This window comes from Cornus florida, unplaced genomic scaffold (genome assembly GCF_030987335.1).
Source record: "Cornus florida cultivar Cherokee Brave unplaced genomic scaffold, ASM3098733v1 CherokeeBrave_3.0.0_Hap2_Chr08, whole genome shotgun sequence".
NCBI lineage: Eukaryota > Viridiplantae > Streptophyta > Magnoliopsida > Cornales > Cornaceae > Cornus > Cornus florida.
Genome location: NW_026775578.1, coordinates 1,082,782 through 1,105,961, shown reverse-complemented (window position 1 = coordinate 1,105,961; position 23,180 = coordinate 1,082,782). Strand labels below are relative to the sequence as shown.

The 23,180-nt window shown below is 32.3% G+C and overlaps 2 protein-coding genes across 5 annotated transcripts; one reads left to right on the top strand and one right to left on the bottom strand.

The window, feature by feature from the left end:
• Positions 1 to 4,892: 4,892 nt before the first annotated feature.
• LOC132268784 (dnaJ protein ERDJ3B) lies at positions 4,893 to 12,154 on the top strand. Its single transcript, XM_059769620.1, has 10 exons — positions 4,893 to 5,248; positions 5,342 to 5,490; positions 5,576 to 5,702; positions 6,650 to 6,761; positions 8,183 to 8,299; positions 8,578 to 8,664; positions 9,705 to 9,764; positions 9,845 to 9,922; positions 11,476 to 11,547; positions 11,666 to 12,154. Exons 1-10 carry the CDS (start codon positions 5,178 to 5,180, stop codon positions 11,822 to 11,824), a joined length of 1,032 nt encoding a protein of 343 aa, XP_059625603.1. The 5' UTR covers positions 4,893 to 5,177; the 3' UTR covers positions 11,825 to 12,154.
• Positions 12,155 to 13,546: 1,392 nt separating this feature from the next.
• LOC132268785 (transcription initiation factor TFIID subunit 13) lies at positions 13,547 to 18,881 on the bottom strand. Of its 4 annotated transcripts, none has more exons than XM_059769625.1 (7): positions 18,727 to 18,881; positions 17,896 to 18,025; positions 17,761 to 17,798; positions 15,301 to 15,360; positions 14,949 to 15,023; positions 14,006 to 14,145; positions 13,547 to 13,772 (listed from the first exon to the last, which is right to left on the bottom strand). In XM_059769625.1, exons 2-6 carry the CDS (start codon positions 17,996 to 17,998, stop codon positions 14,035 to 14,037), a joined length of 387 nt encoding a protein of 128 aa, XP_059625608.1. In that variant the 5' UTR covers positions 17,999 to 18,025; positions 18,727 to 18,881; the 3' UTR covers positions 13,547 to 13,772; positions 14,006 to 14,034. The 4 variants fall into 4 exon arrangements, with proteins under 4 accessions (XP_059625608.1, XP_059625605.1, XP_059625607.1 ...); XM_059769622.1 differs by having other exon boundaries at positions 13,547 to 13,770; positions 13,986 to 14,145; positions 18,716 to 18,879; XM_059769624.1 differs by having other exon boundaries at positions 13,547 to 13,770; positions 13,986 to 14,145; positions 18,722 to 18,879.
• Positions 18,882 to 23,180: the final 4,299 nt, after the last annotated feature.

The window sequence follows — 23,180 nt, the reverse complement described above, 5'->3', positions numbered from 1 at the left end:
TTTCTATCTAGTTGTTTTTCAACCTCATTTATGTATACTTCAAGAATACCCACTGCTTGAAATTTTTCATGCAACAAATAGATATATCCATAACGTGAAAAATCAACTATAAAGGCAATAAAAGACTTTTCTCCTCCAAAAGATGGAACATCAGAAGGTTTACAAATGTCTGTATGAATAATTTCAAGAAGCCCTATACTTATTGTGGCTTATTTCTTTGTGTGTTTGGTTTGTTTACCCTTAATACAATCTACACACACACCAAAATCAGTAAAGTTTAGATTAAGAAGAATCACATCCTTTACTAATTTTCCTAACCTTTCACTAGATATTGACCTAGTCTTTTATTCAACAAGAAAGATAAATTTTCTATCAATTGAGTTACGCTTAATTCTAACATTATGATGCAAGATCAAAAGGTTTTTAATAAATAAACTATATAGTTTGAATTTACAGAAATCATCAACAATAATATTATAACTCACAAATTAGAATTTCTTGAATAAATATCATTATCAAATTTAAATGAAAAACCATTAACATAAAATTTTGAAATAAAATCAAATTATGGGAAATTGAATAAACATAAAACGTTTAAAATAATTTAAATAAAATCCACTGTCTAACATTAAACATAATGTTACAATGGCTTCAACAAAACTTTTTCCTAATTATCATAAATAAGAAATTCTTATTTGAATTTGTGATTTAGGCCATAAAAAATTTCTTGCATTTATTAGAAATATAAATATTAGTACTTAAGACAACCTATCATAAATTATAAAGAATTTTAATAAGTAATTCGAAATATACAAAAGGTAAAAGCGTACCATTCTTTTTCAAATCATTCTTTATATTTCATGTAATCTTTCTAAAAGTATTCAATACATCAATGCCACTTTTTCATTATTACATTCATTTCTTTTAGTAGATTGACCTAAATCTTTTAATTTTGGGTGTTGCTCATTTAATGCCTTTTTAGGCTTATTCCTAAAATTTATTTCTACCTTCTTGAGTCATCAAATGAACATAATGATTACCTTGCTGCTTAAACCTTGTCTCCTTCTAAATTAACATAATGGTTAATTCATTCACTTCCACTTGTCTTAATAGTGTTAATTCGAAATGACCCATACTGAGTAAACAAAAAATTGAGAATAAATTGAATAAGAAAATTTCCATCGACAATCATCTATAAGGTTCTCAATTTTGTAGCAATACGAATACTAACACAAATACATAGTAGTGATATTAATTAATAATTTTCGTTTTAGTTATTTATTTACAATACGAAAACATTGTTCTAGTCAAAATATTCCTTAACACTATTACTATGGGGAATAATTATTCGTATAACCATAATACTTAATCTGTTCGATCTCTCCCAAGCTTTATGGGGAATCTTTTTTTCCTCACTATTTTTATCAGTAATAACAGTAGGTTTCTCAATTTAAAATGTTAAATCAAGATTTAACACATTTAAATTTTAAACCCAACTTACTCATTCCATTATGAGAAGTTAGTCTTATCAAGAATCATAACAGATGTAGCATACGAATTAAGGGATATAATAAAATAAACATGATAAGATAAAATACTCACAACAATAATGCTTTGAGTTAACAACACGTATGTATAACTTAAAAATATAAATACAATGTATAACTGTAGTACCTCTTTGGGTGACAATTATAAAATACTAATAATGATACTTATATATATTTATATGTATACCTTTATTGGTGATGCATTTTTTTAATTAAACAGATAAGTTACATTTGGATATCCTATATCTACCCAATTAAAAAATACATACAATCCCTTAATGTTCATTTAATCACTTGAAAATCAATTCCCTTTGAGGAATTATTTCTCATAATTAAATAAACTCAATATTCATGAATATCACAAAAAATAAAAAGTATCATAATTCATGAAATATTGCTATTATGTTTACTACTAAAATTAATATTCATCAACCATTATGGTTAGGCCACTTTGGTAGCTACCAACCTTTACATAATATGAATATTAAATTAGATAGTAGCTAATTATGATCAATTATGTCTACTACAAAAATTAATATTCATCAATCATTATGATTGGGCCACTTTGGTAGCTACCAATTTTCACATAATATGAATATTAAATTAGACAGAGATTAATTCATCATTAAGTTATATTTACTACTAAAATTAATATTTATCGACCATTATGGTTTGGCCACTTTGGTAGCTACTAACCCTTACATAATATGAATATTAAATTAGCTAGTAACTAATTAATCATTAATTTATCCATTTAATACTATACACACATACTCATACTGATCGATCCAAATTTAGATAGGTTCGATCCCAAAAATTTAATAGCCCAAAAATTCAATAAAAAATATCCTTTTACTTTATATACTTAATAAAATATGTTATTTTTATTTTCGGACTTGAAAATCATAATTGAATCAATTTTAAATTGATTCTCCAATATGTATGTATGTTTGGATACAAAATAATAATTTATTTATATATCTAACAAAATTAAATTAAATTTCTAAACTCACACATTATTCAAGAATTTTTTTTTTTTTTTACAATAAAATAAATCATTCTCCATTAATTTATCATATATGTAATTAATGATATATGATAACAAATATATATATAAGTTTGTACAAAAACCAGTAGTTAGCATTAAAATTTATCACCTCGATTTATGCAAAAAAACAAAATCAACTATTTCAATTCAAATTTCTATTCTAGTCCTGCACGGAATATATAAAAAAAAAAAAACTCATACATATACTTCAACTATCAAACAATTCAATAAGGATAAAAAAATCAATTTTTGGAAATCAATTTACAGGCTTAAAATTGATCATGCAAACCAAAATAAATTAATCAACTGATCCATCATACTAATCCATTATGCACCCATGATTCCAAAACAAATTTAATTATTTAATTTTAATTTTAATTTATATATATATTATTTATGCAAACTTTAGTGGAAAATAAAAAGTTCCTAAACCATAAGTTCTGATACCACATGTAAACTATAATAATTCGTGTTAAGCCATTAATCACAAATTTACATGAATCCCATATCTTAGAACTTCATGATTTTCACATCTGTATAATGCATAAATAAATGGTTAGATATAAATACCTCGATCTGTAATTGCAAGTCTTGTTGGGATTAAATCCAATGTCTAAATTCTTTAACCACGAACTAATCTGTAACTCTGATCAACAGGCAAAGGTGGAAACTGGTTTATCTCTCTTGGCCTTTTGCACACATAAAACTTTTACGTGTTGTGTTCATTAATCGTACATAATTAATGGGATATATGCACTTTTATAAAGGTAGAGAGAGTATTAGTTTTCCTTTTTAATAACCTTAATTCCACTTTTCATCAAAGTAAGGAATAAATAGGAAAACACATATTCAATAATTAATTACCATAAATGTAATTTACAAGTTGACCAACTAATATAATATTAATCTGATACATATTTACTTAACTACTAATTAATGAAATATATCACATGTCCAAAACATGTGGGCCACACAATATAAGAAAATATCTTACACATGAGCGATACATTAGTCCACCATCACCACCGTTCATAAAAGGACGAAATTGATGTGGAGAAGTACGAACTCGAAGGCTATCAGCGATGGAATGGTGAACTACTTGTCCTGAGATGAAGACATTACTATTGATCAATTCAACTCACAACTCACATGGTTCGATTCACTAAAGTGAAAAACATATTTGATTTTAGATTTAAAACACAGAAGTAATATATATCAGTGCGAGAGAAAAAAACAAAAGAATCAGTTTCTATTCCCCACAATCATCATTTTATTTTCTTTTAAAATCTAAATACTTATTAATATTTTATTGTGCCACTTCATCATTTCTTCTTATGCGGCTTAAGGCAATCATTATTCTTACACTGGTTTATTTCATCCATGACAATATTTTTTTTGGAAGGTAATTCATTACAACACTTACCCTCAAAAAATGATTAGATGGTCCTGATCCATTTGATATTTAGTGGTCTAATAATTTATCTGAATCAAGACACTTTGTAATATATTAATAGACATTTTCTTAATCTGAGAGTTGTATTTAACTATTTCACTTATGGTCAACAACCAACTAATAATTTTTTCATAACTTTTTTTTCTCAGTAGGCCAATAAAAATAAAACATGTGTCAAAAAAATTTAAAACAATTATAATCCGATCGAACTCATTTTTTTTAGGTTTAAAAAACGGTAACCAGATATTGTTTCTCTCTCTTTGCAATCAGATCTGTATCTGTGTCTCATATGCCACAAATCTAAATATCCTTCCATTAATAGAAGAAATTATAAGCAAAAAAATGTTACAAAATTGACATGTTTGTTTGCGTGTGGACTAGTGATTGACTCAAAATCATATAATTAATTTTCTATTAATATAGAAATTAATTATTACCTCTAATTAAAAAAACAATTAAAGAAGCACCAATTTTAAACTCAAGCCTCACAAAATCTCTACTGCTAAAACGTAAATCATAAATGCAAAACATGGGCTAAGCCTGCTGCGGTATCTGTACAGATTTGGGCTTGTCAGGTGTGACCCAATTGTACATTTGAAAAGTTTTATGCCGTGAGATACACGCCCGACCTAGCCCAGTCAAGGTGGGCCACAATTTAAAGCTACAAATGCTTGTTTCTGGTAGGCTCGACCCGACCTTCCAAGAAACCGAGCTTGGAGAAGGGGGAAGGGCAGACACGTGGCTAATAACTATTGGGAGAAACAACATTGAGCCTTTCTCTTATTGGTTAGTACTTGCAATACCACGTTGAAAAGAGTAGTCAGTCGTTGATGCCTGATGTCGTATAAACTCACCCGTTTGCGTGGTTCTGTATTCTCGTTATTGTTTAGAGAGAGAACTTACCAAAAAAGAGGTTTTGAAATAGAGAGATTGTGGGTGTGTTTTACAGGGTCGACGGTTGATTTCTCAGTTTTAGAGAGAGGGAAAGAGAGAGTGAGAGCGTTTCCACGAATTTCATACATTGGCGAATCTTTTATCCTTCGTTGGCGCGGTCCGTAGATCTGATAGGCAAACCCTAGATTTTCAGTTGGAGGGTTCGAATCTCTCCTGATCTCTGTGCCGAAGCTTTATGGCGCATCGAAGATCGAAATTATTGTTCCTGATATGCGTTTTATCGCACGTTCTAATCGCCATTGCAGGGTAAGTACGGATAGTCCCTTTTGAATATTGACGTGTATATATATATATATATGTATGTGTGTGTGTATGATATGTTTATATGAATAATCTCAGAAAGAGCTATTATGATATTCTTCAAGTTGCAAAGGGTGCTTCAGATGAACAGATCAAAAGAGCATATCGGAAGCTCGCACTGAAGTATCATCCTGATAAGAACCCTGGAAATGAAGAAGCTGACAAGAAATTTGCGGACATCAATAATGGTACGCTCTGATATAGTCTGTTTTATGTGTTGATTTGTTGACTTGTTAATTTAAATTAGTTTACTTATAATTGATTCATTATCAGCTTATGAGGTGCTATCGGATAGCGAGAAGAGGAGTATATACGACAGGTATGGTGAAGAAGGTCTGAAACAGCACGCTGCCAGTGGTGGCAGAGGTGGTGGAATGAACATCCAAGACATATTTAGCTCGTAAGTGAACGTCCTTCAAATTTTTATTTTTCTCTTTTATGTTTCCATGAATGCTTATTCCTTATAATAACTTTATTGGAATGAAATTTGAACGGGCATTCTATAAATCAGATGGAATTTAATATGATAATATTTTCTTTGTTTTTTTTTTACCCAACTGTGAATACTTTGAACAACTTCTTCCCTCTATTGCTAAAACTAAATATGAATTCTTTGAATTACTTTGTTTTTCCACTAATAAACAATTTTAATAGTGATACGGATAGTTGAAATATATTAATTGGGGACTAATACAGGGATTCACTTTATTATGTATGTATGTATGTATGTATATGTTTGTATGAACTATGATAGTGTAATCTTTGATTGGTGCTTCCTTTATTGGCCTCGCGCCCTATTCAAAGGCTTGATGCCACGACATACTTGATAAGCGTATTGCAAAAAGTTTATTTTATAATAATATGAAGTCTGATCCTTCATTTCACATTGAGAGTCTTTGGAGTCCACCATACCTGCTTGGACCATCACTGGCCATCATTTTTTATAGGGCTTATGCACATTTAAGAATAGCCATCTTTGCCATGCAAAATATTGCATAACTCTGAATACATGATTGGTTCCTTTATTTTCCATCATAGTATACTTTGGAGTTTATGGGTCCAATATTTTTCCCTTTTTGCTGATTTTGTGAATCTGTACTTTGGAACTCATGGATTCACTTTTTCTACACAGTCTCCTGATGTCTATAACCTACATTTGGTTGCTGTTTTGTATGTACAAGTATAGTCATTTCTAATTGGCACATGCTATCTCTATGAATCAACCCATCACACTTGAATTGGCAGTTGTTGCTTTTGTTTCTATTAGCAGTAACATCTATTTTTCACATGGAAAGTGTTGTTCCAGTGTAAAACATTTTGTATCATTGCTGACAAGATTTCTTCTAGGTTTTTTGGTGGAGGCCCAATGGAAGAGGAAGAGAGAATCGTGAAAGGTGATGATGTCATTGTGGAATTGGATGCAACACTAGAGGACTTGTATATGGGAGGATCACTGAAGGTACGGAATTTGATCATATGTTGAACTTGTGAGAAATGTGTTTATTCCTTCCAAAAAGAAGTGGACTTATTCTCAACTGTTTTGGGCTGACATAATAAAGAACGTCAATAATTGATAGATGAAAAATGATAGATGAAACTGCCTACAGAATATTTTAACATTGATGCATGTCAATAACTGTGAACACTATTCGGTTCTTTTTGTTATTTTATATATTAATAACCACAAATTTGTTAGGAATGTGTGCTCAACTCATTTTGAATTATTCATATACCTTTACAAATCATAGTCAACTGGTGTTGTCTGTGTAAGAATGTTGGTGAGTCAGTGGATCACTTTCTTTTGCATTGTCCCGTGGCTCATGACTGCTGAAGTCTTATTTTTGGTCTGTTTAGCGTCCAATGGGTTATGCCCCGGACTTCAAGGGATTTGATTGACGTGTGGAGTGGCCACAGGGTGGGGGTTCAATGCTCATGACTATTGGAGGGCGACCCCCTTTTGTGTTTGGTGGAGTCTTTGGAAAGAGCGGAATAGAAGATCTTTTGATGGGGAGGAATCTCCATTGGGGCGTTGAAGTTTTCTATTATTTGTTCTTTTTTTAGTTGGTTTATGGGGGGAAATTGTATATCTTTAGATGAAATCGTGAACTTTTTGGGTTCATTGGGTCCATAGGACTCCCTTTTTGGTTTCGGTATTTGTATAACTCTTGGGACGCGTTCCCCTTTTGATCGCTTTTTGTTACATTTTTACTTATCAAAAAAATAAAAAGTTATTCATATACCTTTGAAACTTGCTAAGAGAACGTTGAAGAGATTTTTATCTCATAACAAATGTAGCCCATTTCTCCTTTTCTGGATAGAACATTAGGGTCTACATTACACCCAGGCATGGACCTACCTTGTATCCAGTGAGGGCAAATTGCCCCCACTGAAAATATATGTATATATTTTGGTATTTTATACCTGTTGTTTTCTTCTTTTTTTGTATTAAAAACCTATAAAATTTTAAAATTGTTCCCACTAAAATTACAGAAAAACCCCACTATTGCTCCCACAACATAGGCCGTCACCCCTACATAATTTTCTGGGTCCGTCCTTGGTGTAAGAATTTGTGTTCAATCAGTTACTTCAACCTTTTGAAGTGTCTGTGAAACTTTCCAATATCAGCCCAGTGTAAATTTTATGAGTTATGTTACACTGTTGGATATATATATATATATATATTAATCCGTAAATCTTCATTAAGGCAGCTGGAAGACAGAACAAAGTCAGGATATTATGCCAAGGCATTTGACATCAGGGCTAGTTTTTTTTTTTTTTTCCCTCTCTCTCTCTCTCTCATATTGTGCTGAGGATTTTCCTCTTTACTTCTTACTGGTTGGTTATTTATTCATTTTACACGTCTTATGTGGAATCCATCAGGTTTGGAGGGAGAAAAACATTTTAAAGCCAGCCCCGGGTAAGAGACGTTGTAACTGTCGAAATGAGGTCCATCACAGGCAAATTGGTCCAGGGATGTTCCAACAGATGACAGAGCAGGTCCATGTCTCTTAATAATCCTGTAAATTCTGTAATAGAAACTGTTCTGAAGATATTTCATTTTTTTCTTGATTTTATTTGCTTATTATTATTATTATTATTATTATTTTGGGTGGTGGGGGGGATTTTGGGAAGGTGTTAATTTCCATGGTTGGGGACCGGGACCATGTTGGCCTTCTATCCTTTGGCTGTTTCATTGTATCTATATTATTCTACCATCCATTGTACCTGTCTTTGCTGCTATTGAAATTCTAAAGTCATTTAATATGTCCTTTCAGGTCTGTGAACAGTGCCCAAATGTGAAATACGAAAGGGAGGGGTATTTTGTCACTGTTGATATTGAGAAAGGAATGCAAGATGGTGAAGTAAGCTTTTTCTATTTTACTGAATTAAAGTGCCATGTTTCCTGCTTGTATATTATTCTAAATTTCTCAATGCTCTACTTCATCATAAAACCTCCAGCGCATAGGAGTTCCCTAAAAAAACTCACATGTTGACCATTATTTTTAATTGTTCTAGTAGAAAATTTTAGGTAGCCTTTTTTCTTTACTGTGGAACATGTTTTCCCTTAAACATAATGGTTTATGTTAAATGCTCCCCCGCCCCCAAATATTTGCTCAGAAGAAGTGCTTCCAGTAATGCATTTGTTGGAGAAACTAAATGTATTGTACACTTCACCCTAAAATTATTAGGTACCTAACTCTAAATTTTTTTTTTGGGGATCTGCTTCCAGAAAGAAGATTAACATTGAAGTGAAATGTGGTTTTTTATCAACTTATCTTGACATGTCTATAAATTATAACCTAGTTTTGCACTAGATTTTATGTTCATTAACTTCATTTTAAAACTGCTCATATCTATTTTGTTTCGCATATCCTTCTCCCATGTTATTTCCAATACTATAAAATGTTATGAGAAACATCGTTTTTGGCAACTCCAAATAGAATTTAAGGACGAAGCCATTTCTTGTTTTCACATTTTGTATGACACATTCTCCAACCCATGTGCAGCAATGATAATAATGGTGATGAGGACCATCCAAAAGTTTCTTAGGATTGTCGATAATAATGTTGACTTGTTGCTTACTTAACAAAAAAAAAAATAATGTTGACTTGTTGCCAATAATGGTGGTTGTCCTTTGGTACACCAGCACAGTTAGATTTTGCGAAATTCGTAAATGATTCATGATAATAATATTGTTGAGCATTGAAAGATGAGGCACGAGGATTACAATATTGAGCAGCATTCTTTTTACATCATAAATTATAGCTATCTTTTTCCTTGTCCTTTTACGAATTTTTGCTCATCTTTATATGGAAACAACGGAGAGAATGTTCCTCTTTATTGGTTTGGATTTCATTTTTTTATTAGATTTTCAGAATGGCACTTACTTCTCCTTCTACAGGAGGTGGTTTTCTATGAAGATGGTGAGCCTATTATTGATGGTGAAGCTGGAGATCTGAAGGTTTGGTTTTCATCCTTGATTTTGTAATGGGGCCTGGTCATTTAAGATGTGTACTGACAGTAACTTTTATGTTTGGGCAGTTTCGTATACGTACTGCACCCCATGATCGTTTCAGAAGGGAAGGCAATGACCTGCACACAACTGTGACTATAACACTGGTAACTTCTCCAGTACAGTACTCACTGTTGTTATGAGTTCATTATGCCACCAAATAGTTTTTCATGTCACCAAAACCAACATATTTGCTATTAAATATTCTTTTTACATATATTTTCTTTGTTGGAGGGACTCCAAATGTAGCATTTTAGTAGTTTTAGCTGATAATTCTTTTATTTTAGTAGTTTAAATCTGTGACCAAGTTGCCCTTATTTTTTATTTTTGGCTGTGTTGAATAATGTATGATTTCAGGCTCTTTGTTGGGCACTGGATTCTGTACTGCTCATTTTCTTTGAGGTTGTCATAGTAACACCAACAGGTCACCTTGTTAAAGAGTTCAGTTTGAAAGTATTTCATACTACCTTGAGTGATCTAGGCTAGAAAAACCTACTTAAAATTCACCTATTTGCATAGATCCACAAGGATACAATATTTATTTTCAAGATATTTGTTTTTGCATCTGTATACGAAACTTAGAAGCCCAGTTGACCAAGAAAAGGTGTCCAAAAAATTTAGTTGCCTTCATTTTTAGTGCATAATAAATATGACTAACGTGTATTGTGTTTCAGCTTCCTCACAAGGATCTAGTAATTTAGGGGATATTCAAACAGATTAAGTTGGTTTTCTCTTCAACGCGAGAGAGAGAGAGAGAGAGAGAGGGCTGCCTGTGAACGTAGCTTAACATCCTTTAGGAAATTCTAACAGCTCCTCAATTGTAACATTTTATGGCCAGAAGGTAATAAGAAAGAAGAAAGAGTAAGATAAGGATGGTGACCTACTGGTGCTAGATACTAGACTAAGAGAGAAGATGCACAAAGGAGATAAGTTGACTATCATTAGTTTGGGAAGGCAATTGTTCATTATCAATGTGGGCAATAATTCAAGGCTCCAGTCAGTTTTGATTTTGGTAACCTTCATGGAAGGTTGAGATTGGGTTTTTAATCTATAATCTGAATTGAGTAGGGTTTTGGCCATCCAGCCCCACTAGCACTTTCTGAAGTAGAATAAAGAGGATGGCCTCAAGAACAAGAAGGTAATAGTTTAACTTATACTATAATAGGATTTATGGGTGTGCTACGGGTAGAATGATTCAAGATCAAACAAGATGTTTTGTTTTTACTTATTAGCTGGAGAAAAAGATGTTTTTACTCTCTTTTTTGCTTTTTCTTATTCTTTCCCTTCTTAGACTTGGCTTTGACTCTCATGTGGGTTGGTTGGTGCTGAGTGAGGGCTGCCCAGTCAATAGAAATACAAAGTTGGACTATTCAAGTGATGTATGAAGAATACAAATGGTTCACGGATTGTGGCTAGTTGTAACGGGTTGGGTGGTTAGCGGGCTGAGCCAAAAGCTTAAGCTATTAGGTGGAGCCAACACCCAACCTATTTGTACCCATTTCACTTCCCATCTGGATTTGACATAGGACAAGACTCCCCTTGTAGCACTAGTCCTATTGAGCAACCTTGCATGGGGTTATGTTTTGCTGCTGTATTTCTTTTTCACAATGATGGTTTTCTTGTGGAGTTCATTTACCAAGCAAGCTATGTTTTTCTGCAGGTGCAAGCTCTTGTTGGTTTTGAGAAAACCATTGAACACCTCGATGATCATTTAGTGGACATTGGCTCAAAGGTGAGCATGAAGTATTCTTCAATATTTCATCCTTCCGTTTTACAAAACTAGTGAGATGGGTGATTGAATGTATTATTAAAAGGTATTATTTTTTGAAATTAACATTTTCGCTGCACAGGGAATTACAAAGCCCAAGGAAGTAAGAAAGATTAAAGGTGAAGGGATGCCATTACATTTTAGCACAAAGAAGGGTGATCTATACGTCACATTCGAGGTTCTTTTCCCTACTTCACTAAGAGAGGACCAGAAAACAAAGATAAAGGCTATTCTTGGTTAGGATATAGAACTATACAATTTCGCTGGGTCCTAAGTTGTTCCCATTGTAACATGATGAGGCCTAGATTCAGGCAGCCAGAGAAATTTTTTCCCTCTTATCAGTTTAACAAGTAATACATATTGCTTTAAGGTATTCTGCGCCTGACGTAGTCTTTCTAAGTTTCAAGGACTCTTAGCACTCTTCTTTTTTTTTTTTTTTTTTTTTTTAAATTTGGGGTATGGTTTCTTCCTCAATTCGGAGTCATATAAAGGATTACAACAGCGTTGAGCTTGTAAAAGTGCTACATTTTTGCTTTATTATTATTATTTTAATTAAAAGGTATTATATTTATGGGTGGTGCTATTGGCGCTCCAAAAAATACCTCTTGCGCTCCACTATATGTTTTAAAAATATAAAATGGCAACTTTATCTGCATTGCGGCATATCGTTGCTACATATGAACTTTGAAGCATTTTTTTCCACTATAAAATGTAGATTTTTAGTACTCAATTGCTCTAAATTTTTGGGATCAAATATTGAGTATACAGTTTTCAATTGTTTCAAAGCTTTGGGTTCCAAGTTTATTTTTATTGATTTAGAAATACAGAGCATCTTCCAGCTTGAAATGGGTGCTTTCGGAGCGTGGAAGAGAGAGGTTGGAAGGGATTTGGATTCCTGCAGAAGAAGTGGCGTACATGAATAAACTATCAATAGGCTTTCTTTCATAAATATTTTAAAGGGCAGCACTGTCATTTCAATTTAGTATAACTAGGCCTTTTTTTTTTAGCCCGAATATTACTACCCTATTTTTATTTGCAACTCTTGTTTTCATTTGGTTATAGTTTTTAAGGTTTTGGAGTGCCCCTATATTTTTTGTTCGTTTGGACGCATGAAAATTGAATTTTGACATCCATCCATCTTAATGGAAATAATATTAAACAATTTCTTCACTTTCTCTATGTTTTTTTTTTTTTTTTCCTTTTTTTTCTTTCTTTTCCCCTCTAGTTTTACTCATCAAGTTCCCAAAGTGCACTTAATTTGCTCATGTTGGTATGGTTTGGGGCTTTAAATTGAAACTTGAATTTTCACGTTGTTGTGGCTTCCCATGAAAATTAAATTTTGATACCAATCTTAAATGGAAATAATATTAAACTTTTTTATTTTTTCCTATGGGTTTACTCATCTATTTAGTTCCTAGAATGCAATTAATTTGATCATGTTGCAATGGTTTGGGGCTAATTGTTGCAGGAGGGTAACTCGAGCAGCTTCGACGGTTTGAGACGCTGTTCATAAAAAAAAATAAACCATCGCATTAAAATCAAGATGACTCTTGCGCATTAAAATCTAAAGTTTAACGTTACATTAGGAAACACCAAATGGCAATTCTAATTTTTGGGAAAAAAACACTTCTATTCAAATCATAATAAAAAGTTACTTATCAAAAAAGTAGACCCACAACACAACACAAAACAAAAGTGGTTGTCAAACAAACTCTCTAAACATATGAAATAGACACTTCTCAAGAAATTAACTCTTCAAAGTAGTAATTCACAATAAATCAAGATTTAGTGGAAAAGAAATTGAAGAGTAAAGGTTGACCCATTATGAATATGTATATATATATTTGAAGATTGACCTTATCATTACCTTGATAAAAAATAAAAACCAAAATTCGGCCGTGCGATTTGAGAAATCTATCACACTTATCAATAGTGAATAGTAATGGTATGTGGCACGGCAAGGTAAAACAAGGTTTATGCATTCGATTTTAAGCCCCTCTTCGAGAATTCAAAATTACCGTACTTAAAACCATTACAACATCCAAAACAGAAAAGAAATAATTTGAACTTTAAAATAATGAACCACAAGAACAATACAATTAAAGCAGACGAGATGATTAGAAACATAGAGAAGCTTGTCTTGTTGCATGGGCACTGTACAATTGTCTGGATCAGCAAGTTCCATCACTGTACCCACAGAATTTTGGGAATCAATAGTTACAAGAAATGAAGAGATGGTTGGAAGATATTCAAATTCCAACCAGGAAAGTAGCTCAATAACGGATGCAAGCTATTGTTTAATGTATGCAACTTGAAATATATCTGTATAAGCCTTTTTTTTTTTTAAAAAAAAAAAATTAAAAAAAAAAGCACACAAGTACCTATTCCTCATAAATACTTACCGAAGCAGAGAACATGCAAGAGCAGGTAAGTGGTTTAAATTCTGCCCCGTTACTCAACTGTTGTCAGCTTCTCTTCATCGACTTCAAAAGCCTTCCTTGCTTGTTTCAGCTCCTCATTCATAGATAACAGTTCAGTACAGCGGTTAAGTTTTGGCAAGTCCTACAAGGTCAAGGTTCAGCAGCAGCATTAATATTGAATCTCCAAAAGCATGAAAAAGCTATGCAACATCGTCAGACTATACCAATTTTCAAATGGAACACTTTGTTAAGTTATAAATGAGACACTAAGTGTTACCGGCCAATGTGGTTTTCTTAGAACTTACTGGGGAAGGGGGAAGGGGAAAGGTAGGTTTAAGCAAAGGACTTGCTTCAACTCAAAAGAATTAGGGAGAAGGAAGGAACAAAGGATTGTCAAATTGGAAGTAGGAAGGAAGGAAAACATAACCCTAGGGAAAGAATAATTTGAAGTGACAGAATGAATGGTAAAAAGGTTTCCTTCTTTCTTTCCTCTTTCACATTAACCCATTGGACTTTTTCCGTCTCTTTTACTTTCCATTTCTTCTCATTCCTCCTCCATTATGCCATTATCACTGTGGCTTAAAAAAATTTGGCAGATCATTCTTCATTTACTTTCATTCTTTATAAATAAAAAATAAAATAAAAGGAGCCAATGAACTTGTTACAAAGAAAAACTTGAAATGCATGCAGCCCAATAAGATAGTATCATAAGTTTAGCAGAACCATTTTCAACATCCAATTACCTCAAATAATTTCTTCAACAGGACTATTTCAGTAAATCATGTGAGATACAATGAAATAAATAAGATTTTTTATATCTCAGTCACTTCATTCTAAGTAAGAACTCATCAAGAATAAATTTCCATTACACATGAAGCAAATGAATCTTAAATCTATAAATGAATATGCCATGGAGAAGGGAAATTAGAAAAAGTAAAAGGGTACCTTGCGGATTAAGAACAGAAAATCCTCAGTTAGAAGCTTTCCCCTTTTTGATGAAAAATCTTGAGCTTTATGCACCTACAGAAAAGTCACAATATGGTTATATATTCCATCTCACTTTAGATAAGAATCATAAGACATCATACGGGCCGCCTAAGAATAAAAAACCATCACAAAATCGCAGTGAACCTAAAAGTTGGTTAACTTTTCTACTCCCACACAATTATGTATTCTCATCTTCCCACTATCACCCAAAGCTAGTCTGCATGTTAAATGGGAGCAAGTATTTGAAATCATTGACAGCAAAATGTAAGTACTTGACAAAGGAGACACAAGAATAAGAATTTTGGCTCACCAAATCTGTGACATACTCCACAACAATGTCCTCCAAAAGCGCCACAGTTTCTGGAAGCGGCTGGCATTGTAATACAAGAAATTCATGTAGAAAGTTACGATTACTGTGGTGAGCTTTAATATAAAGCTAGTGCATAACTAAAAATACATGAATGTTTCAATCCAGCCTATATATCTGATGAAAAAACAACTTTTAACAATATAAATAAATAAAGTTCAGAGAAAGAAAATTTTGATTCAACCCTTGACTGCTATTATGACATACTATACATATATGAATACATGGTTATATCACGATTCCATAGTACATTCCCTTCTTTAAAAAGCCGTGTAAAAGATAGGAGGTTCTCTAACTTGTTTCCCATTAACTCGTCGTTTGGGGTGTTTTTCAACTTACCAGTGTTATTTAAGTTGTTCGTCATCATCCCACATATTGGAAGAGTTGGTCCCTACAATTCAGGCCACTACAGTACTTGTTAACATACTAAAAGCTTGGATTGCCATCCTTCCAAGAATGAGAATACAAGTTTGAGTTTAAGAGCAGCCACATTATGCATAAAATGCCAAAAGTTAGGTACTTGGGTCCATATCTAGTCCACCCTCTTATATACCATACACTTGTGGGACTAACACTAGGCAAGAAAAATACTTTCTAGCAAGCTAACCCTATAAACAAAATTTTAAAATTGTGACATGGAAACTTCCTTAAGTAAAATAGCAGATTACATAAGACCAGTAACATTCAATTGGAGCAAGCAAAAACACAACAAGATGTTAAGATCACAAGAAAAAATAACATAATACAAGTTCAACCCCAAAAATACAGCTTCTGCATTTCAGCTCTATAGACCACATATCTGCGCTCTTTTTGCCATGTCAAAATATCAACTCACGGCTACAGAAATAGAATGAAATACATAATTGTAGGAGAAATCTTTTCAATTTATCGAAGTTTGAGGGTTTAAGTTTCTGTGTTGAGATAGACTATGTTAATGTGTTATTTGTTAAGGAAAAGGAAAAATACCACTCCATGCTTCCGATGATGCCTTTGCTAAAGCTTACTACATGTGCCAGGCGGTGTTGTGGGCTAAATGATTTCAATTTAGAAACCTTTGGTTTGAATCTGATTCCCTTATGGCTTGCAATGTTGTTCAATCCTTTCCTAACTAGGGATGACAAATTCCCCATTCCCCCTGGGTCCCCGCCCCACCCCGTTTATAGCGGGGATGGGAACTCTTTTTATGTAAACGGGGATGGGGATGGAGATAAATTTTGAAAACCCGACGGGGGCGGAGGTGGGGACGGGGACGGGGAATGGGTAAACCCGCCCAGCTCCGCCCCAATTAAGTGTGAAATTACTAATATACCCTTACATATAATAATTTATTACTAAATTAGATTTAATATATATATGAAAATAAGAAAAATTATATATATATTTTAAAAATATATATGTTAATCGGGGCCGGGGCTGGGGATAAGGAGGCGAGGCTAGGGGCGGGTATGGGGGTGGTGGTGAAATTTTAAGCGTGGATGGGGACGAGGATGGGGATTAAAAAATTCAGTGGGGATGGGGATGGGGAATGAGATCCCTGCCCCGCCCCGCCCCACCCCATTGCCATCCCTATTCCTAACTGTCCTCCAGCCCTCCTTCCGCTTTCGTATGATATAAAGTCCATGCTTCTAGATTCTGTCTTAGCCATGTTCATGAGCATGTCAACGAGGTGGCCAATGCGATGGCTAGACTATCCAGAAGCAACACTTCTCAAGATTTCGCTCTTCATGTCATTCCAGTGGACATGTCTGCTTGCTTTAAGGGTTATTTCTTAGGGGATTGTAGTCTTATGTGGTTTATTTAACTTATTTTGTTTGTTTGGAAAAAAATGAAGAATATAATCACTACAAGAAAAGAGGCATTTAGGTACGGAATATTTTACTACAGAACCAAATTCATAGTAAATAATAGTGTATTTACTATGGAAATAATTTCGTAGTAAATACCTCAGTATTTACTACAAAATTTTCATTTCATAGTAAATTCTTTCTTATTAACTACGAATTTTTGATGTTGAAATTAGCAATGATAGATATCATTATCACAAAATTATTTTGGTCCCTTCCACTCTTACGAGGCACAAGTCTATGACTTGTCATGGGCCAATAGAACTTTACAAACTCCGAGTATAAATAGCTCTGGTTTACATAAAGGTGAGACATCAACCAAAATAATTATACAATAATTGACAATTCTAGCAAATGTCTCTATCCTGGAAACAGAAAATAACACTTACGACTTAAGTACAACAGAGTTTTGATAAATATTATCAATAGCTCCAAACTTCAATCAATTATGAACAAAAAAATGTAATCCAAAATTATTTTGGTTGTTAAAACAATAAAAAATATATATATATGAAAATATAAAAACTTGAAAAATTATAGTATAAATAGTGATACATACATTGGGATCATCTCCAAAACCGTACATCATGTGTTGCACTGTCAAAAAAATATATATATAAATAACAGGATAAAGAAAAGGAATAAATTAATTCCTTTAAGCAAAACTCATAACTAAAGAGAGGTAGTTACTAACAATCTTTCTGAAAAACTCCTCGCTTGCGCTTTAATGAAGCTTCCGATGGTTGGGATGATCCGACTCTCACTCTTGAGGAGGGCCCTGCTGAAGAGGTATTCATCTTCTATACCCAACTATCCCCTCCAATCTATTGCAAAAAATAACGTGACGCATATTTAACTATCCAAAAAAATAAACTAAAACATATATTTATTTCAAACAAAATGAGTGAAGTTTATGGGTTCCTTGATCAGTGCACACGACTAAATCATACACCACATGACACAACCCAATGCCCCCAGTGTTTTAAATCCCACAATGGACACAAAGCAATACATAAATTGACAATGACGTGATAATTATGTCATAAATAATGTTCAATAATATCAATTAACTTATACTATTGAAATATGAAAAACACCACAAAAGAAAATATGGATGTTCTGCGTTGACAAGATCAAAATATGCATCAAATAATTCACATGAATATGATCTAAAAACTAAATATACTGAACCATAAAACAACATCACAGTAGTTTATCATGTAAATTGAACTTTCTTGCGGAATATGAATATATAGAGAGAGGGGAAAAAAAAAAAAGTAATTAACAAAGACGTTGAATAATTAACCTGATTAAACAAGTGTGTATATGAATTCATACACTTCTGACCTATTAAAAAGATTTCAGAAATGAACGAAAGAAAAACTAGATTAAAACAAAATATATCCTTGTAAGAAGTGGTTTGTAGTCAGTCGTGATCTCAACGAGAAAGATAACAGATGTTCAATAGATGGAACAAAAACGAATCAAAGAGGCAGAGAGAAGAATCTTCTGACCAATACCGTACCAAACGGTAGCCGCCGTTGAACGGTGTCAGCCTTGGCTTGGTCGTCCGCCCTTCGTCGGTTCGCCGGCGTGACGGGTCGGAGCGTTTAGAAAGGCAAAGAGGCGGTGCGAAACTGGTTGGTTCTTAGGAAAATAAATAGGATCACGTGAGCGGTCATATGAATATCCGGTTCAAAAACCGGCCCGGACAATTTTTGTTAAACGAACGGGGTTTGTAGTTGTTGTGGGTGGAATTACATAAAACACCCACTGACCCACATGTTAGGGTTTTATTTGAAGTTCCAAGGAAAATAATTCTTAAGCCCAACATTTTGATTGAAATGCCTACTATATGTAGCGCAAAGCCACAAACTCGGCCCAAAAAGATTCCGTAACAATAATGGAGTTAATTCAGGTTATTTATATGACCCATTTTCATAATAAAAATTTAATGTAATATTGAATTAATTTTTAATTAAATTATTTTTAATTCAAAAAAAAAAAATCTTAAAACCTATTGCAAATTTTTAATAAATTACAAACAAATTGTTACAAAATTAGTTTTCCTAAATGCTAACAAATGATAAATTAAAATTTAACAAAGAAAGATGAAAAGAAAAGAACGCGATCATAATTTGAATATCTTATATAATGTATTTAAAATAAAATAAATATACATATGAAAATAATATTATAATTGGTATACTTGGCACCTCAATCTAAGTTCAACTCTAATTAAGTTTGAGTTAAAAATAATTGCTAAGTTTGTAAAAAAAAAAATTAAGCTGAGCTCATATTAAATCTGAATTGTTCAACCCAAATTGCAACCCTATGTTTGAATTTTATATCATATGTCATAGACTTTTTCGAAATTTGTGGCGGACGTGGGAGTGTATGTATGATGTATTACGATCTTGATTTTTAGTTTATCAAAAAATATACACAATGGAGTATTCGATTTTCCGTTACATGATAAGATAAAGGGAAAAGGTCTCTGGTTCTCTCTTCAAAGTTCAAACTACTTGAAACGTTGAATTATTCCTTTGTTTTACCCATGTATTTTTTTCTATTGACGGATGTACTCGATTTGTTAATGTCCAGATTTAGACATAGGAAAAAATAACGAGAGAAAAATCCAAATTTTAAGAATTTTTGCTAAAGGATGTTATTTTGTCTCGGTTAGCTGCGAAAATTGGAGAGAGTGAAATGAGGGGAAAGGGGAGGGGGCGGTGGATCTTCAAATGGATTCCTTTGAGACCCAATTAAAATCGGTTTCATCCTTTTTAGTCTTTTCTAAATAATATTTTTAATTTGAATATTTGCTTAGGCTATATCACTTATAAGATGGAATTTTCTTTTTATATGGCCTGAGGCCACTGTTCATTACATAAAAGACTCGGATTTTCATTCCATTAAATAAAAGAATCAGATTTTCATTTCATATGATTCACTTATATTAATTAGACAAATGTGAGAACACTTTTATATATATATATATATATATTTTGTTCCATTTAACCAGTAATAGAAATACACATATTAGAATTTTTTAACTTATGAGTGCTATTAAGTCCTAAGAAATATAAAACATTAACTCAAAAAGAGATAATACAGAGATAACACACTATTAAGAAATATATATATATATATATATATATATATATATATATATATATTTTAAAATATGAGAAAATTCTTAATAGCGGGTTAAATATAATTAATGTACACATAACACTTTTTTATTATGAAATATTAACACACACTCTTGGAACATTTTTTAAAGAGTAAAAAGATAGAACGGATATTATAACTTTACTTCATATCTTGTATATCTGTAAAAAGTAATTTAATAAGTGTTTCTGCTCAATTTTTAAAGAATAAGAAAGTTCGTAACAGTATGGCACACTTTTTAAAATTTAAACCAGCAAGTGAAAGTGTTAAATCTAGGTATTTGACGTGATTTACCCTTATTTTATCTGATTGGATCGACAAACTTTATTTATTTATTTATTTCCTATCTGTAAAGGTGAAAAGGAGTGCGGCTAATAGTTTTATGAAATTAATTCCCATAAAATTGAAGAAGGTTGAACCATTTTCTCTTCCTATATTTTATCATCCAAATTTGTAGCTCCTTAATTTGTTGGGATCAACCCAATTGACCAATTGAGAAGAGAACAAGATAAAGTTATAAAAATGGGGGTTTAGTTTGAATGTGGTGGGTTTGTCGCATTTATTGATATAAGTGAAAGAAAATGATGGAAGGATATTTTGAATAATTATTCTGTCATTTATACGTGACATTACTTAATTTTTTGTGAGAAAAAATATCAAATAAAAACCTAACTGATTTATTGAATTTTTACATAATAATAAAGTATAACCCGAAATACCAGTTTAAAGTTTCATTAAGCAGATATAATTGGTTCGAATGTGGTGGGTTTGTCACGTTTATTGATATAAGTGAAAGGAAATGATGAAAGGATATTTTGAATAATTGTTCTGTCATTTAAATGCGTCATTACTTAATTTTTTGTGAGAAAAAATATCAAATAAAAACTTACTAATTTAGTGAATTTTTACATAACAACAAAGTATAACCCGAAATACCAGTTTAAAATTTCATCAAGCAGATATATCATTGATTCCACTCTCTTTTTAATGGTGAACTCTCACACAAATTTCTCAAATTAAACACAAGCTGAATATCATATGTAGAGTGTAGAGAGTGTGAAAGATATAGTGTGCTATCCAACAGTAGAGAGTTTGAGAATACTTGTTGAGAAAGGGGGAAAAAAAGGGCAAAGAAAAAGGAAAGGAATACATAGCCATAGCAGTATAAAAAATAAAAAAATAAATCTCTTAGTGTTGTTTTCAGTATAAAAATTAACAGTAGTTTGTTACTCAGAAAGTAATTTTCAATAATTTAAAAAATATATAACTAATTTTTATATAACAAATCAAGCGAACACTAATCAATTCAGATAAAATAAACACAAGAAGTGCAACTTGTGCTAAGGAATAGGCAACACCAATTACACTCTCAGACACCCACTGTAAGCGGAGGCATAGCCCCTTGGCTTTAATTTTTTTTTTGGGGGAATTTAAAGCAACTGTATAAATGGAATTAAAAGATATACGGTGGGCCTTAGGCCAAAACAAGCCCAAAGAGGCAGCAATACAAGCCCAAAGGGTAGCCCAATCTAGGAAGACAGAACCCAACACTTAATTGTCGTTAACACTTGGCTTTAATTGTCGGTACATAAAATAAATTTGTTAATCTCTAATTCTTAAACGATTAATAATGTGCGATTAACCTAAGAATCCATTCAAGAGCTTATCATCAGAATTCATAAAATAGTAAATATTAAAGAAAAAATTGCTTTTTTTTTTTTTTTTTATAATGTCGGTTAGATTAAAAAGTTAATAGATGCAAATAATTGAAATCGGAACTAAAATCTCACATTCGTCAAACCGGATCGTTTAATTGACCTAAATTTTAAATTCTACTTATAATAATACCAAATAGACCAATCGCTTAAATTCGAAAATTTTAGTCATATTACAATTCGAGTTGTACAGCACAACTAAATAATGGTGCATTGAAAGTCTTTTGGCCATAGCATTGAAGCACCTCCATGGCAAACATTTAAGTGTGATATGTCTAACGCTCTAAAGTCATGGCCTAACCAACACCCACCAACCTTGGACGCTCTTAATCAATTAACCGAAATTCTAATAAATAAATAAATAAATAAGTACAGATACTTAGACCTAAGGGTTTTTATCCTTGTTATTATTACTCTTTTCAAAAAAAAAAAAAAAAGGTTGAAGATCGATTCCTCCACTCATATAGATTGTATTGTTTATTAGAAAATACTGAAATATCAATGCTCACACGTACTGATATAATCTCTAAAAATAAATATATTTATATTAATGTGACAATATATAATTGATTGATAATACCAGGTATCACTTATGCACCAAAGTATTTTTCAATTAATTACTTAAAGTCTCAAATAATAAGAGAAGTTGTAAGAAATAACAAAATATCATTACAATTAATTATAGGATTTGATAATGACATTCATTTTTTGTTTTTTTCCCCTTAATTTAATGATAAAAATACCACTTTTTATCTCTTTACTAATAACAAGTGTGAAATTTTAAAATTTCATAAATCGTAAGTGATTTTAAGTGATTAAGAAAAATTGGATTTTTTGAATGCATCATTCCGCGAGAAAGAGAAAGAATTGGTTGCCTTGTGTTTTTCTATGACTTTGGTCTTTTTTATAATTGTCAAAATCTTGTAAATACCTACCATGTCAAAGAGTGGTTAAACATTGGTGAAGGACGAGAAAATGTATGGCTTAGGGCATTCAGGTTGCACAGGTAAGAAGAAAATACGAGAGAAAAGTAGAGAGAAGGGTTGTTGGCACTTTGAATAGCTACTTTAACAAGTCCTACACCTTATTA

Coding starts and splice junctions, on each gene's coding strand:
- LOC132268785 (XM_059769625.1), bottom strand. CDS start 17,998: ATGAATACCTCTTCAGCAGGGCCCTCCTCAAGAGTGAGAGTCGGATCA. Junction 17,799..17,895: donor AGGAGTTTTTCAGAAAGATT/GTTAGTAACTAC, acceptor TTTTTTTGACAG/TGCAACACATGATGTACGGT. Junction 14,146..14,948: donor TTCTGTTCTTAATCCGCAAG/GTACCCTTTTAC, acceptor TTGACCTTGTAG/GACTTGCCAAAACTTAACCG.
- LOC132268784 (XM_059769620.1), top strand. CDS start 5,178: ATGGCGCATCGAAGATCGAAATTATTGTTCCTGATATGCGTTTTATCG. Junction 5,703..6,649: donor ATCCAAGACATATTTAGCTC/GTAAGTGAACGT, acceptor GATTTCTTCTAG/GTTTTTTGGTGGAGGCCCAA. Junction 9,923..11,475: donor CAACTGTGACTATAACACTG/GTAACTTCTCCA, acceptor GTTTTTCTGCAG/GTGCAAGCTCTTGTTGGTTT.